The 17,597-nt window shown below is 38.1% G+C and overlaps 1 protein-coding gene across 1 annotated transcript in view; it reads left to right on the top strand.

Moving 5' to 3' along the window:
* The window catches only part of atrnl1b (attractin-like 1b), a 91,163-nt gene that overhangs the window by 50,981 nt on the left and 22,585 nt on the right, over positions 1 to 17,597 (top strand). The window contains exons 25-26 of the mRNA XM_084434125.1: positions 694 to 755; positions 7,051 to 7,129. Coding sequence (XP_084290251.1) covers positions 694 to 755; positions 7,051 to 7,129 — 141 coding nt within the window. The remainder of the gene's footprint in view (positions 1 to 693; positions 756 to 7,050; positions 7,130 to 17,597) is intronic.

The following is a 17,597-nucleotide window of genomic DNA, read 5'->3' as shown; positions in this document are numbered from 1 at the left end:
GAAATCAAGCCTCTCCCTAAATTTTTTATTTTATTTTATTTTTCAGTCCAGAAGCGGCTTAAATAGGGGAAAAAATTATCGCAGCATCCTTTTCAAGACATCTTTTAGGGCAGGGTTTCTCAAACTCGGTCCTGGAGGGCCACTGTCCTGCACAGTTTAGCTACAACCCTGATCAAACACAGCTAGCTGTGAAGACATTGATTAGCTTGCTCAGGTGTGTTTGATCAGGGTTGTAGCTAAACTGTGCAGGACAGTGGCCCTCCAGGACCGAGTTTGAGAAACCCTGTTTTAGGGGTAGAGATATGGTCAAGTATAATTGTAACTACAGATGTAGTTACATGTAGCAATTATGGACTTTTCTTCCACTGTGTCATTAAATCCCTTCTTAGCCATGTTGAGCTACACCTGTCTCAGAAGGCAAACGTTTGGCATGTGTGTAATGCCTGAGGGATGTCAGCTCAGGTAACCATGAACAGCCATTATTACCTCCATTTAACAATTAGAGGGGACAAGGAAAAAGAAAAAATGATGTATGTGATGCCCCCTCAAGCTTTAAAATCTGTTATGACATTATCTCTTGTGAAGGACCCTAGCCGCAAGCAAAGGTCTTCATCATCTTTTCAGGTAAAGAGCTGTTCTTTGGTAACCTGTCACCCCGTCATTTATCTCTCTTTTGCTTTTGTCCCCTCACAGATCGCCTTCTCTCAGCACAACAGCATTATGGACCTGGTGCAGTTCTTTGTGACGTTTTTCAGGTGAGTGCTTGTGTCGTCATTGTTCCTTACACATTTTAAAGGAGAGATGTAACACCGAAGTTGATCGTAACAACATCTTTCACCTGTTAAGCCAATGTATAATCATTTAGTGACAGTCTGCCCCGGTTGGATTCCTCAGCACCCGATGCGTTTAATGCCTTTTCCCTTTGGATTAGTGAGCCAGTGCTGAAAGAGCTCTTTAGGCCAAGAGGAAATGAGACCTAATTGCTTTTAGTGTCCTCCAGCCCTACCTATTTGCTTAAACTACCGTATACATTCAAGGTTTTTAATGATCTAATGGAATAAGTTCTTCTGATAGACTTGGTGCGGTCACATTAGCAAAATTTCACAGAGACAATAAGGCCCTTTGTCAATAGTATAAGAATAGTGTAGCGAAACATGAAAGTAACTTTCAAACCAAGCAGTTTTCTGTTGGTCAACATGGTGAATTTGCAAGACCAACATGAGCGAAATCAGCATGGGGAGTATTTTCGTCCTCACTCAAAACTCCCCACTGTGCGGATTCCTATTGAAATGACTGGACTGTTTACCTTGCTTATATTGTGCCACTTTCTATAGTAGTTTTACTTTTAAGGCATAGTTTACCCAAAAATGTAATTGATTTACTCACCCTTATGTCTTTCCAAACCTGTATGCTAGCCACTCTTTACTATAAAACTAATGAATGGAGCCTGAAGATTTGAAAATCTTGACATTCAACGTAGCTCTTTTGCACTGCTTTATGGAACAGTGTCTGATTTTGGAACATACAGATTTTGAGTCATATATTTTCAATAAATTTTTTGATTTAGTTAACAAAAATTTCAGTCTGGTTCTTATACAAAGCTGTCATATGACTTCAGAAAACGTATGTTGCTTTTGAATCTTTTTTTAAACTTGAAAGCTTTCAGCACCCCTTAATTGTAATTGCATGAAAAAAAAGGAACCAGCACTTTGTTCAGAATTTATCCTTTTTCGTGGAGTGCAGAAGAAATACATTCATATGAGATTGGACCAAATTGAGGGTTACTAAACAATGACAGCATTTTCAGTTTTGGCTGAACGAGATGAGACAAAACACAATTGAAAATGAACTTTTGATAATGCTGTCACGCAATGCTTCATGCAGAACTGCTCAGCTCTTTCCTCCAAATGAGGTGTCATTGCCACAAGGTAGATCTGTCATCCTGATTTGTTAATTTCTGTGCAGTTTCTTGATTTGTCATTAAATTGTCATTGTGTCTTGTTAGATTTGGTTATAAAGACCGTCTCTCTCTCTGAATGGTCAATCTCTTGCTGCTGCCGCTCCCTCTGGTGCTTGTCCTGGATTCAGATCATTGTCCTGGATTAGACATCCCCTCTGGAAGCTGGTGTCACACACTGATGCACTCCGACACGGGGTCAACTTGTTCTCCAAACAGTCATGTTATACAGCTTGCTTGTTTCTGACTGCCTAGGCAATCAGTTTAACTAGTTAGCTTCAAGCGTGCCTTAGTGTGTGTAGTGTGACATCCACACTGGCAGCGTAAGCAGACTGGAATTAATCCGTTATTTTAAGAAAGCTTGGCACTTCATTCTGAAAATTCAGTTTGAGTCTGCTAAATTCAAACCTACATTCAGAAGAACCTGACTCAAATGTTTAGTCCTTTCACCAACATCATTTATTCAAAATATGAGTGAAGAAGCAAGACTTCTTTTCAGGTGAATGAGAAACTGTCAGGCGTTGAAAACCGTTCTGTCATCTGGGAATTTCAAATGTTGTTGTATGATGCTCACGTATTATACAGGAAATTGCACCAGCTTCAGCGCGCCTTCCCTTGGCGTCTGGAAGCAATAGGTGAGAAGATGCATATAGTTGATTTCAAATGCTTCAGTGGATGCATAGTTGGCAGATTACTTGTTTTAACCCCGTGAATTGCTGTGGAAAATGTGCCATGACAAGGTGTGGTGCAACTGTCAAATAGGATAAACTATCAAACAATGATTTCAATTTTTTTGTTTTAAGCATTCATCCATCTAGTTCACCTACACATACTCTACAGTTCATTTGAAGTCAGTGCATTTTATATATATATATATATATATATATATATATATATATATATATATATATATATATATATATTTATTTATATATATATATATATATATATATATATATATATATATATATTTATATATTTATATATATATATATATTTATATTCCTTGAGCATTTGAGGAATTCAGTTCATTTGAGGAATTCAGTTCAGTATAATACAGTCATACTGTATTATAAGATGAGAAGTCAAAATGATCACTTTAAAAGCCATAACTATGACAAAAAGTCAAAACTAATTAGTCATCAACTAATTTCATAATATTTCATAATTTTGACTTTGTATGTGATAATTTTGACCAAGTCATAATTTCAATTTCGTTGCCCGTTATCGCAGAGAAGGCTTAAACCTAGTCCCAGGCTAAAATGCAAGTTTGAGCTGTCTTAACTGAAAGTAAAAATCACTGGCATATCTTAAAACATGCCAGTGCGATTATTTTGTCCTAAGAGATACACCAGTAATGTTTTTAAAGTCATAATTTTGACTTTTCATTTCCTAATGACTTGGGGCCAGATTAACTAACAGTTTGCGCCAATGCAAACCCTCTTTTGGCTTTAAAAAAAATATATACTATCTGGATTTACTAAAGACGTGGACAGTTATTATTGCGGCTGACCTTATTGCATATGCATTTGTAGGATTTCCCTTTCAAATGCAATATTTATGGGAGGAGAGAATTTAAATGAATCATGCAACGTGGTTTGGTTTGCGCTAGTCAATTGACTGGTTTTTGAACCGTTATTTTAATGCCCCAAAAAGGGTGTCTTAAGCCACTTTGCACCTGCACCGTTGTCTTAATGGAATGCGTTGGTCATTATGGAAATGATCTGGTTCATTCTGGTCAGTGTTCATTAATATGTGCATTGTCAGTAAATCACCCGCAGAACTTTACACTCCCATCTGCGCTTTTATGGGATTGCGGTCTTAAACTTATTTGCCCTGTTTAGTAATCTGGCTCTTAGTATTTCATAATTAAAAATTTTAAGCCCATAATCGACTTAGAATGTCATAATTTTGACACTTTATGTCATAATAATGATTTACCAGAGCTTTTTTTTTTTTTCTATGTGGCAAACATGGGCTTCGTTGAACTCTTTCAAAAAAACAAACAATTCAGGCATCAGTGCATGGGAAGTAGCGTTAGGCAGGATTTAATGCTGTCATTCAACTGCTTCCTCCAATGAGCGTTTCCCTGATTTTATCAGTGTGATTTCCACTTTATTTCCACAGAGTGATATTGCCAAACTCATGACAGCTGGAATCAAGACTAGCCTCAGGCAGATTCTGTTCCATTACCAGTGCAGCTAGAGAGATGCCTAACGTACAAACCTGGTGAATCTAGACATTCCTGCTAATATTAACTTTCTAGTTATTACAAAAAAAGAAAAAAAAAGAATGACCCTCTCTGTAAAAGGGTTTTGCAGGGGTGTGTCGAAAATGTATTGTTGATTAAGAACCTGTCAGTGTTGCACCCTGAAATTAGAGCAGTTAACATGAGCAATAGTGAAATGCATTTCCACCCTGTGAATGGCTTTTTAACAGTCTCTTTGTTAAATGCAAGATAATGCATTTGGTTCAATTCATGCAATCCATTTGCTTTTATTTAATATCTAACACATGCCGTTCAGTCTTCATGGTTGGACATGAGTACTTCCTCTCCCAGGTTTGCTGTAGCGGTCTCTTTTTTTCCATTCTGCATGTAGATTGCTTCATTCAGATGATATGGGTATGCGCCTCTTGATGTCGGCGTCTGCGAAATCACTAAAAACGTCCTTCAAATGATTTCATTTCCCAGACATTTGCTCATTTACATGGAGCTCAGTGAATCAGCAAACTGTAATGCCGAGTGATTTGACTACGAGTTTAACTAAACATCAGTTGTAAGAGAGGTGTCATGCCGTTCGATCGTCCTCTAGATCCTCCTCTCACTGTAATGAGACGGTCAGGGATGCCAGGAAGGCTAAAAGTGGGTGCTTAAATGGCAGAAAATGAAATCATCAGGGGGTGACAGTGTCATTTTTGCCTCGTTTGGTCTTGATGATGTCAGTGGTGCTTTATGAGACCCGAAGCAAACTCACCTGGGCTAAGGGGAATGATTGTCACCTTCATTACATAGTTCGTATCTCCTAGTTTTTTTTTCTGTTAGCTGATTTATTTTTGTATTTCCTTATTTAAAGTCTAATTGTAGTGTTGCAGAACACGCGGACTGCACCATAAGAAGAAAAATCGATATAGATATTGTAAATAGCACCTGCATTTTGCCCTAAAACCTGGAAAGGTTTCCTGAAGTGACTCCTGAAATGGATCTTATCTACTTAATTGCATCTAATTAGCTAAATAACACTTAAGTTCACAGTTTAATCATTAATTTTTGTTCTGGATCTTTTCAGCTCCTGCAAGTGAGAAAAAAAAAACCTTCTCCAAGTCAGTGGAGTGGTGTTTTTTTTTTTTTTTTTTTTTTTGGATCAGTGGAAGCATGTGTAACTTAGGACGCACCTTTTTATCATTGTTTAGCAGGCGGCTTTTGAATTCTTTAAAAAGCTTGTTCCAGACCGTTCATACCATCCTCTGCTTTTGTAGGTCCCTGGATACCTTCTTAATTTTCTCACATATTTACTCAACCGCCACATGTACCACCACATGAGGGGCGAGAACCTTTAATTGCTTTATTTTTTAGTAGTAATTCGGTTTCCAGGTGGAACCGCAGAGGGGATTAAGTCCTGTTTACTGCCTGCAATGTACCGGATGAAAGGCTTCGATCTGAAGGGGGATTTCTCCCGCGCTGCTACTTAATCGAGCCATTCAAGTTTCTCTCTTCCCCATTCGTCTCCAATTTGCCATTATCTTCAAACAAACCTAAGATGGCGTGCTTTTGAAAGCATTAGAAGGATTTCATTTTTTTTTTTTCACAACTTTTTTCATCTATGCAAACTGAATTAATTTCACACAGAGATGTTTATGAATGCTCACATAGATCCGTGAATACAGTCAGCAAAAGCAATTTCCCTACAATTCACGACTCTGGTGTCTGCCCGGTTATAAGATTTGTCTTTTGATGCACATCACCAGACCCTAGCACTTGACTGAGATGAGCATATTTCTCAGCTTGACCGCTGGAAAGCCTTCTGCGAGTTTCAGAGATGCTGACATTTATCAGTGCATGATCTTTTGTCCATTTACTTTAATCTTTTCAAATGGGATTATCTGAGAAATTCAGGCTAGATGCTCTGTAAAATCTGTAACAATGTGCGACAAAGCAATTGTATAAAATACTGCTTTTTCATGTTAGTCAAGACATTTGTCAACTCAACTGTCATGTTCTAGAGACCCATTATTGGTGGCTACAAAATGGAATATTACAAAAACCAAACTAGATCCATACGGAAGGAAGTAGGCAGTAGGAAACACTTGAATCATATATCTATCACCGATGTACCTTAGTGAATAGATCCCACCATGTTAACAAATTAAAATTCTTTGTTTCCCAGCACCCACAACCCCAAATGAGCCATGGCAATTTCATTGTCGAATTAATCTTGATAAGATTGCTGAAAATGCAAATTAAGACATTTCCTTGCTAAATCATATTTTTTTAAATGACTAAACAATAGTTTCACAATATTTTTTTTTGTGTGTGTGTTGAAAATCCAGTGTTTTTATCCAGTGATATTGTTCGCATTTGCCATCTGTTGAATGGTATAAACATAAATCTGTCACTGAGACATTCTTATACTCATAGTGCAAAGTTTCTAAAACTTGCATAAGAAGACATATGAGATGAGAAGAAAGTGTTGCATAAAGATAAATTCTTTGTTTTTTAATGCAAAATGTTAGTGATTTGTAGGGATGGGCCATATGACTCAAATATCACACAGTATGAATAATTTAATCACTGTAACATTATACCATGATATAGTTATTTTTTCAAACTAATCATTCTTTTTCCTTTTATTTAGAACTAGAACTGGATGCAAACCAAAAGATTATTCATAACAAATAAATGATCAATCTGACATCAAAAGTCAAATCAGTAAAACTAACAAGTAGTTTCAGAGTTTAATTCTAATTGAATAAAACCCTGATAGTTGCACAGATATTGCAGATCTACTGCCCAATCCCTAGTGATGTGATGATATCTCTCTGACATTTCTACATCACGTTTAATCTTTCCATCCCTTCATTTCTTCATCCTACAGCTGTTTTCTGTCCCTTTTGCTGGTAGCTGCAGTGGTGTGGAAGATCAAACAGACCTGCTGGGCCTCCAGGCGACGAGAGGTATGTCACCAAACAGAAGAGACATAAAGCGCTTCTCATTACAAGAATATAAACATATATCTGATCTTTGAGTCAAATTCCTAGAAATTTCAAAATTGCCAAATATCTGCTGATTTGTTGTTTTGTCTGATATATCGGTATATGGAATCACTTTATACTGTGGTAAGTCTGTTCTCCGTTTTGCGCTTTGTGGATTTTCCTTCTTATTGAATGTGATTAGACATGCTTTAGACATGCGTATAAAGCCTTGTCAGCCACATGAAACGGCTCTGCAGAATCCACTGCTTACAAACATGCCCATCTTCCTAATTAGGGGCCCTTATGAGCCAATTAGCTCTGACAAGAGTTATCTAATGCAGTTTAGAGCAAACTGAACAATAAGCGCAGCAGATGTCTGCGCATCAAGGAGAGAGATGTCATACTTCCACTAGTTCTCCTGCCTTTCTTCATTTCATCGTGGCAGATTTAGAGTTTTGAAGGGCTTTCAGGGACTAGGTTTTGGATAATGAGCCTATTTGCTTCATCATAACATCTAAATGTTATGTTAAGAAATTCATGAGAATGATTGGCCAATGACGTAGTGCCTGTAATTTGTTTATTCCATTTCATTGGACAGAAATGGCATTGATAATCAGGAAGGTTTCTCTCTTTTGTTTCTGTCCTAATTGATGTATGGAAATAAACGAGTTATGATTGCAGCGATCCAAAGCTGTATTCATCTAAAGAATTAAATCCAGTAATGCGTGATGGGCCTCCACCATTAGCATTCGTCTCACTGCAGCACTGCACTCCACAGGTTCAGATTATCTGTTTGTTTCTGCCCTCAAGTACTCTCAAAAAAGCTTTTATCTTTTAATTTAAAATGATTGAAAAGTTTGAGGAGGCACTCCAGAAAAATAATTGCTTCTGAAAATGTGTTTTCTTCTTCTTTTTTTTTTGTCTTGATCAAGAAAGAGCCTGGATGACGTGCACCTCATTTTGGCACCAATCATGTGACAAGGTCGAAGCATCGAGATTAAAACAAAAATGAAACTATTTTCCATTGCATTCAGAGGCTTGCGAATAGTGGTCCCTTATTGCCAATTATGAAGTGCAACTTCCGTTTGTATGATCGTAACCGAAGAAGCTATATTCCTCTCATTTGAATGCCTTTTGTCCTGATTGACATATTGAAAGACATGAATTGAAAGCAGAGGACGTGTTTGTAACTGCCATTATGCAAATGTTCTCCACTACACTGATTTTGGCTGAGAGATCAAACAAGGGAATATCTAAAAAGCAGCAGTGCTCAACACAAATCAGAGTGCTTGCCTTTGAGTTCCTTCAGTGCGTGTTTCCCTGAAAATTCTAGAGAACGTCTCATTGTCATCTGCCCGGATATTTGCACAGTTGCATTTGCCTTATTTTGGTTTTAGTTTCACCTCTAAAACGGTCTCTTGTGTTGAAGTGCAGTGCTTGCAAATCTGGTTAAAATCATCCAATTAGTGCTTAACCTCATGCATAATGCGATTATTTTATCTCTCAACAAAATGTATCGTACTTAGGCAATCATGCTATGTAATATCTCTCTCTCTCTCTCTCTTAATTTTATTGATGAAACAATCTTTTCACGCAAAATTAATACTGCAGCCCGTCTGATATATATATATATGGCTATGAGCATGATATTGCTCATATAAATATCCAAGTATATGATACAGCTTTCATTCTTCAGGTCAATCATATATTCATGAGAAAATAAATCAGTTTGAACAAGGAAAGCGATATCTTTGTCATAGTATACTTTTAATGATTAAAGCTTCCACAGTCATTGCATGTGCTGCACTTTATTATTTGTACCATTTTGTTTTATTAGTTTATTTTTATTGATATATTTAACTTTTGAAAGATAATAAAGATATTGTTTGATAGGTGATATCTCTGATTGTATTCCTTGAAAACCAAAAATGTAGTGCTTAAAGTTCTTGAAAGTCTTGGAATTACATTTTACAGTATCTGTATTCTCTCTCTCTCTCTCTCTCTCTCTCTCTCTCTCTCTCTCTCTCTCTCTCTCTCTCTCTCTCTCTCTCTCCCTCTCTGTGTGTGTGTATGTACTGCAATATATATTGCATAACTTCAAGGGATAGTTCACCCAAAAATAACAAATTTCATTTGACATAATTTACTCACCCTCAAGTTGTTCCAAACCAAACAGTTGATGACTATTGACTTCCATAGTATAAAAAAAAAAAAAAAAAAAAAACTATATTAGTCAATGGTGCCCCACAACTGTTTGGGTACCAACATTGTTCAGCAGGAGAATAAAATTCATACAGGTTTGGAACAACTCGAGGGTGAGTAAATGATGACAACATTTTCATTTTTGAGTGAAATACCCCTTTATTTTACCCACATTTCTTTTCAGGAATAATGTTTTGTTTAGCCCTGATATTATGTTGAGCAGATGCATTAGAGGACTGTCGGCTTGATAATGGTGTTTTGCATTTAACGCAGTGGAACATTACACGGGTAGAGTCACTTATGCTTTTGTCTTCTAGATCTGTGGGTAGGATTGCATTTGTGTAGGTGATTATGGGTTTTGTCATGTCAAATTCCAGAAATGTCCCACAACTCTTAATTTTTCATTGAGGTTGCAGCAGTCTCTGTCTGCGATTATTGCTCTGCCTGATGATACAACAGATCAGTCTTTAGAAAACAAGGCATCTGTTGTCTTTGCAGATGAAATATTTATCTTGCCTTTTAGGGAGAATGACATATCAACAGCCTGGTTTCTTATAGCTAGAAATTAGACAGTGGGAGGGAAGATTACAAAAAGTGCAATTAAACGGTCTTATCTCTGCTCTCCAGTGAGCAACACAAACAGGTTTGGCTGTGGGCATTGCCCTCGTCTGCCCTCGTGTTTTATGATTTATCTTATTGAAAAAAACCTTCCCCACTGTTCGGACCGATGACTGCAAACCCCATGCTGAAATGAAAAATTAAATGAACGAGACGGAACAGGGGTGATTAAGAATAATGAAACCGTGTCGTCCCGAGTTATTGAATTTCGTCTAACATGCAGTCTCATCCAGTGCTATTCTGAGTGCCTGAAGAGGAGCGAATATACTCATAATGAAGGTTACATGCCCCTGCTGTGCTCTGTCACGTAATAATTTAGGCAATGGGATGTTTTAATTGATTTGGGCAAAACTGCAAATTAATAGTTGCTGAGTAGGAAGAGAATGTCTGGTGACTCTGATTAGTTAACATTAAGATTTGATCGTTTCTAACGCAGGACAGGCATAGGGTTGGGACGTTTGGATAAAGCATAGGCTTTGTTCTGGAAATAGTCTTGTGGCTGGTGTTTTAGGCCAGGCTGACCTGTCTGTAGGAGCACATTTGATAGGTTCTGCTGTGCGCACCAGTGCTAGAGTGGCTCTGTACCATTTTTAGGAGAACAGATGACAGATGTCTGCACTAAATGTCAGTGTAGGGCGGGAGGAATGACATCTGTAAAACAGACGGCGGGGGCATTGACATTTCACAGTGCAATGCCATACTCGTAGTCATATGGTACGCACGCATAAAAACTTAAATGCAACAGTGTTGCTTTAAATGTACATCTTTGTCATGATACAGTCATTTTTAAATCAGTTGATTTGTTAGGTTTTAAATAATTATTTTTGGTAAGCACTGTAATACAGCAACAACAATGTAATTAATGTAAAGGATTAAATTTAAAGGACAGCAAGTGAAAACATTCCAGGTTTGCAGCAGTGATGAGGGTCAAGTAACGTCCACACCAGATGCATGAGCTAGTAATGCTGGTGGAGCATAAAACATAGTACCTTTTGCCCAAGATAGTGATTGCATGCCGTGTTTGCCCATAATTTAGGTACTTTTTGGACTTTTCTCCAGGAGACAAAATCATTGAGTGAATGTTTCGTTTGGTAGGATTCAGGGTAGCATGACACCGCTTCAACCTTTTAACAGGCAGTTTTTCTGTCACAAGCATTGGCCACAAATGTGGCTTTTACGGCATGACCATTACGAACAACATGTCTAGAATGTTTGTGTGCAATATTTGGAGTATTATGGAGAAGCTGCCTGGGGCTTTGCTTATCAGAGTGACCTTTGTGTAAGAACCATATACAGCACACACGCGCACGCATATATGTGTATATATAGTGTATACAGTGTTGTGCCTGAACGCGTTCATTGAACGATAGTTCATGAACTCGTTCATATTTTGGGCGAACGTGAACTGAACGTACCGCATTACTGCCTGATGAACGTTACTGTGAACTCGTTCATTCTGGTGTCTGTGAACGCCACGCTCTCTCAGTTTAACTTCGTTCAGTAGGATGCCAGATTTCTATAAAGCCTTCCAGGCGAAAACCCACCGTAAACCGCCCTTAATATGTAGCGGAAAAAACACCCAATCTGGCAACACCAGCCACCCGTGTTCGACCTCTTGTTCGATCTCGTTCATCAAAATGAACAAATCTTTTTTCGAGTCATTTCGTTCATTTAAGGGGCTTTAAATGTTACTATTAACTGGCAAATTCCCCGAACACATCCACCTACGCAATCTTGATCATATTCTGAATTAAGAAATCATTATAATGCAGTCAAAAATCGTTTACAGGGAACATAAATAATTACTTCACCTCGAGTCTTTCATGAACGACTCATCCACTTACGTTACAAATCAAAACAAAAAGCAGCAAGGAGGCGTCGTATGATCATTTAAACGAGTTTTATGATAAGGTCGGTGAAGATGGGAAAAAATCTGACGCATATCTTCAGTGTTAAAACTGATAAAATAATTGTCTGTGGTTAGATATGGGCTGTGGTAATCATTTTGAAAAATAATATCTCGCAGCAACATGGAAAAAAAGAACTATGAACTAGTTCATTTTTGGAACTGTGAACTTAGTTCAAAATTTTGAGTATATGAACTATGAACTGAACTAGTTCATTTTAAAATTTGTGAACTGAACTTTGAACTAGTTCATGTAGAAAGTGAACTTTCCCAACACTGAGTGTATATGTGTGTGTCAAATATGTTATATGATAATTACTGTAGTTACTGTCATCTGGGAGTAGTTGGTTATTGAACACTTTTAAAATATGCAAATGTAGCACAGTTAGACGTTGTGGGAAGGAGGAGGCGGGAACCGGCGAACATTCAAAGACTTTAAAAACGTAAAATAACCAAACAACAAAATGAAAGTAAGGACAGCAGCCCCTCACGGACGACTGCTGTCACGTATAACAAAACACAACATAAAATCCAGACCTGGCCTCTCTCGACCTTTACTGTCATCGCTCCTCCTTTTAATGCTTCCGCTCCTCCGTGAGAGATACGAGACCGGTGCGTCTTGCAGGTATCGCTCATTATCAGTCACGCGCCATTCTCTCATGGCCCTCGGCCTCGTCCTGCTCGCCACAGCAAATATTTTAAAAGCCATCCAAATTATGGTGTTTAAACCAGAGTAATTGTAAAGGACTAGCACAGTAGTGTTAAATTAAATTGACACCTATGTGACTGCGGTGGCCTTGTAGTGACTGTTGATATCTGCATCTATTTTAGGCTGCTATAGACAGGATACATTTATGTAGTCAGTATTATATTTCAGGCCTGCTGAGTGCGTGCTTTGGTTTTTCTGGGAGTATCCATTATTATGAAAAATGGAGAAGTTATGATAAAACTTTTTTTATCTCTGCGATAGGGCCATGTGTTATAAAGAAGGTTTCTCTTTTCAAGGGCATCAGCAAACTTCAGGCAAAGGGAACCAAGAGTTTTATCCTTTTTAATGTTAATTAAAGGTCATGTCAGCCCCAATATAAAACCAGTCTGGCTGGCCCACAGCCCGAGATGTGGTTTTAACAGTGTACAACCAAGTGAAAGAGAAAGTCCACTATTGGTCTGCAGGATGGCGGCTGTACTCTTTATCTAATGTTGAGTTTTTAATGGCTTGAAGTAATGATCATTCATTAATGATTGTTTGGTGGGTTATAGAAATTAAGCATGACAATGATTGGCTTTTAACCATAGATATTTTAAAAGCTAGACGTCATCAACTATGCTATAATTAAACTGAGCCTTATTACTTAGCTTAATGAATGAGGTAGAATCCTGTGTGACACAAATTGGTCAGGAAAGGACACATTATGCAGAGAGAGAGAGAGCGAGAGCGAGATGGGCAGCATGGATGTATCAGCTCCTTCGTCAGTCTTGCAGAAAAGCAGTTCTGATCAGTCTGCAAAAAATATTTCTGCCCATAATGAGTCTTGCAAACGGCCGCAACCATTTGTGACTCTGAACACAGAGGCACTGCTTCCACTTCATTCATCACACGCTCACAAGGGAACCTTTAGTCTGACACATACTCACCCTCACTTTTCAAGTTCAGCTGTGGGACTCACACAGAGTTTGTTAAATCACAAGTTCACTCAAACCAATGTGTGCAAATGATACATGAATTGCTCAGAAAGATGCAGCAGTGTTCGCTGATATAGTGGATCAATGCAGAGTCTAAAGCGGAACTGTTGAATTAATTATATCAAAGAAAAGACTTGCGAATCAGTGATTTCTGGAATCAGTGATTTTTAGTTAAATCTGATGTTCACTTTGTCCAGTGAAAGAAGGTCATGCCTCCTATCTTCTTGCCTATTGTCTGTAGCTGGATACATTTTGCAACACTTGGGGGGAAAATACTCAATCTTTTCAGGTAAATGTAATCTTTACCAGTCCAGAATATTTAGATTTATGTCAGACAAGTCTACATGTAGTAATAGAAAGCAAATAGTATTGCAAATTATTATTATTGTTGTATTAAATATTACACATTATATTATATTATATAAAAGTCCACCCATTATGAAAGCATGCGGTATAAGAAAGAGACTGGCACTGGATGAGACTGGCGTTCAATGGCAGACTAGTAGGTATATCTGGGCATGAAGAGTAATAAGAAGGCAGGAGATCACTACACCATTGAGGGACTGGGCTTTTTAAGTAGATGTATTGACAGGTAACCAGTGCAGCAAGTATCATATCGGACTGATATGATCATATTTTCCGGACCTGGTTAGAACTATGACTGCAGTGAACAAACTCCAGATTATTTATGGAGACAATCAGGCATCCAGCCAGAAGTGCATTACAATAATCAGGTCACAAAGTTATGAATGCATGAACTGCATCAATAAATATTCTGTTACTTGGGTGTTTCTGAGGTGGAAAAGGCAGTGAGGTGCTCAGTGGGTAACACGCTTTGCAGCAAACCAAAATTCCTCAAGGGAAGTACAAACTGCCAATTTTAAGGGATATGTCCTAGAGAGCGGGAAGTGTTAATGTTTAACAAAGGGTCAGAATGCAGCATGTTTCGCTCATGGATGTCGTTTGAGATGCAGCAACAGTTGATTGCACATTTCCAATTTTCTATCTTTTCAGTGAGGAAAGTAATTGCCTCAGTATTTAAGTGGATTATAAGATTCAATAAATGTCTAGTTTCTAATAAATCTGGCTACTGTGCTGGACAGATACCTTTTATTCTCTGAGTCTGATAATGAATGCTAATAATCTGGCTTTTTACAGGGATTGCCTATAGACCTTATGTAGCTCCGCCCCTTTACAGCTCTGCGCCCGTTGTGTTCTGTCTTCCAGTTTGTATTTCCACAACATGAACTTAAGATTGTACGGATTAATTAATGAACTCCTCATTTTAAAATCTCCCCGGTCTACTTACATTTGTTAATAAGTAAATCCACTTCACCAGCTAATTACTCTTTGACAGCGATGGCAGAAATATACAGAACTACTGCAAAAACAGTAAAAGTTTTTCTAAAGTTGGCTGTGCACTGTGTTTCTAAAGTTCCTCTATCTTGACTCTCAACACATTTTCTCTTAAGAGAGGCTGTTATAGTACACTACCCACTTTTTACTCTACTAACATCTTTTAGAGCTGCATGATTAATCGTTAAAAGATTGCGATCTCGATTCAAACACCCGCGCAATCTCAATCTTAATGGCAACGATTCGCCTGTCTATTAAACCTTTGCCAAAATCACACTAGAACATTTAATTCTGCGTTTGTCCTGCCGCTGACCTAGAGAGAGCTGTAATCATGTATAGGTATAAAACAACTTCACAAACAGTCTTTTCCACCACACAGTTTCATTATTTCTGTATTACAAATATTCATATTATAACAGAAGTACTGGGTTTAAAGTTCAGATATAAACACTATGGTCTACGGTAGCGATCAAATTAGGGCAAATCACCTTTTGAAAGTAACTTGGCACTTAAAGATTCTATCGATTACATCGTTATGCAACCAGGTGGCGACATGACTGTTAAAAAATGTATTTGTCATTGAAACATCAGGTGTGTCCGACTTTAAACGGCGCTCCGCAGAGCGATCGGTGTATGGCGCCAAAGTACCGCGAGAGCAGACGGCTCAGTAACAGAAAATACACTTTTGAGCTGTAGACCTCCAAGCCTATTTCTGAATGAAGAGCCAGTCACCAATTGAATGTAATTGAACGCTCCTGATCTACATATTTGGTAAAACTTACAGATCAATGTCCAACTCAATTCTGAGCCATTGAGAGTGACATGTCCTTTTAGCAGTCAATCCAAAGGTCTTTGCGGAATAACCAATTTGAGCCAGTTTCATAATCCATATTCTGAAGAGCCAATCAGGTCATTGATGTTCCTCAGGATGAACTGGGCCACATGGGTCTACAATGCAGAAGTGATTCTGAGTGGATTGCCTTAATTGTACCCTTTAACATGAGCAAATCATCAGGGGAAAACATTATAGGCTTGGCTGGAGACATTTGTGAATTGTCAGTCCGTGCATTTGTATCGGTATGCTTTGACAAGTCATTTTTGCTGGGTCACTTTGTGCCCAGTCTGAAAACTTTTCTTTCCGTGTCATTTGTCTAGGCAAATTTCCCTGCTTCGTTCAAGACCTAATTTCCTGTTATGATCAGCTGTAATTAATTTGCTGCATTTGAGAGGTGCTTAATTTGCATAATTTCTTTAAATTTAGTTATTGCAAGTTAGGAGCCAACAAATCTTTGCTAGTCTGAATGCATGTACTCATGCTAGGCTTGTTGATTGAGTTCATAATTGCAATTAATAGTTAACATAATTAATTGCTTTTTATGTTTATATATAATAGATATTTTTGATCAGCTAAGCATCCACAGCGTTTTGAATTTGACAGAATTGTCTCCATCAACTGAACAGGGTGGTATGTGTTTTTTTTTTTTTTTTTCTTCAGGAATGGAAAAAACATTCCATTCCATTTTCGTATTTGTGGCCAAAATGGTTTTGAGAGCTTTAGCCCTTGTTTAATGTCTAACAGGAAAGTCCTAATGCTATAAAGCAGGTTTAACGTGAAGCCTATGGTACAAATCGATGAACAATCAATCTCTATTTCGCATCAGTGAGGTTTTCACTGTACTACCCTGGGGCAAGGTTTTAAGAGCATTTCAAAGAATAATAAAACAAATTTGACCTTAACTCTAGTCTAAACCCCTACGAGTTTGTGTGTGTGTGTGTGTGCCTTCGCGTGTTCAGCTTGGTTTATAGGATCAAGCAAAACATTGCAATTATAGGTCTGGATTAAAAATAAAAAAATAAATAAACAGAACTGAAAATGTGTCATAGTTGAAAAGGGCAGCTGCATCCTCGAGTGTGTGGGACATGGATGCATCTATGTATATCTCACTGATGGACTGGCTTTGTCTTGCATAATTGTTATGGAGATGCCAGTGATGTAGTAAAGGCAGTGGGCCTGATGAATAATAGCAGGTGATGGAGAGAGATGGATAAATTGCAGATGGTGCTTTTTGGCTGTCAACAAAGCCAGCCTGTTTTCTGAGAGAAGATCTATTAGCGCAAATGAGAGCATACCACAGCTCTCTCCCTTTCTGCCATGCTCTCTCACGCCATCTCCCTTTTGCTCTCTCCCTGTCATGCTTTGTCATTTTATTTTCTCAGTTCCTCTCCTCACACTCTCACCTATACATACGCAAACACACGCTAGTCTAAGGGGATAAAAGAAAGCAAGTAGCTTCAAATCAATATTTAAATGTAGATATAATTAATGGACTCATAAATGTGTAGATGTTTCACCCCCAGAAAGTGGCCATTCTGGTGCAAATGTCATCCGTGTTTGATGAAAGTGCAGCTTTATAATGAAATCAGCAAGCTCGGCAGGCAGAATTAACTGCCCTTTTCATCCTGCTCTTTTGTGACTGAAATCAATCTCTTGTTTACTTATTTACAATCCCCTATATAGTCCCTGTCCCAAATTGCACACTTGGCTGTTCACACTTGAAATAGTTAACCCTAGGTCGTTCTAAACCCCAGTAAACGGAATCCTGGTTATCTTGCTTCACGTTTTACACTGCTCATAATTTACCCTGGGTTAACAGTTAATCCTGGGTATTCATAAACTGACGTTTC

Source organism: Rutilus rutilus (assembly GCF_951802725.1).
Source record: "Rutilus rutilus genome assembly, chromosome: 16".
Classification (NCBI taxonomy): domain Eukaryota; kingdom Metazoa; phylum Chordata; class Actinopteri; order Cypriniformes; family Leuciscidae; genus Rutilus; species Rutilus rutilus.
Note: the sequence above shows the minus strand (reverse complement) of the source record. Positions and strands in the feature narration are given on the sequence as shown.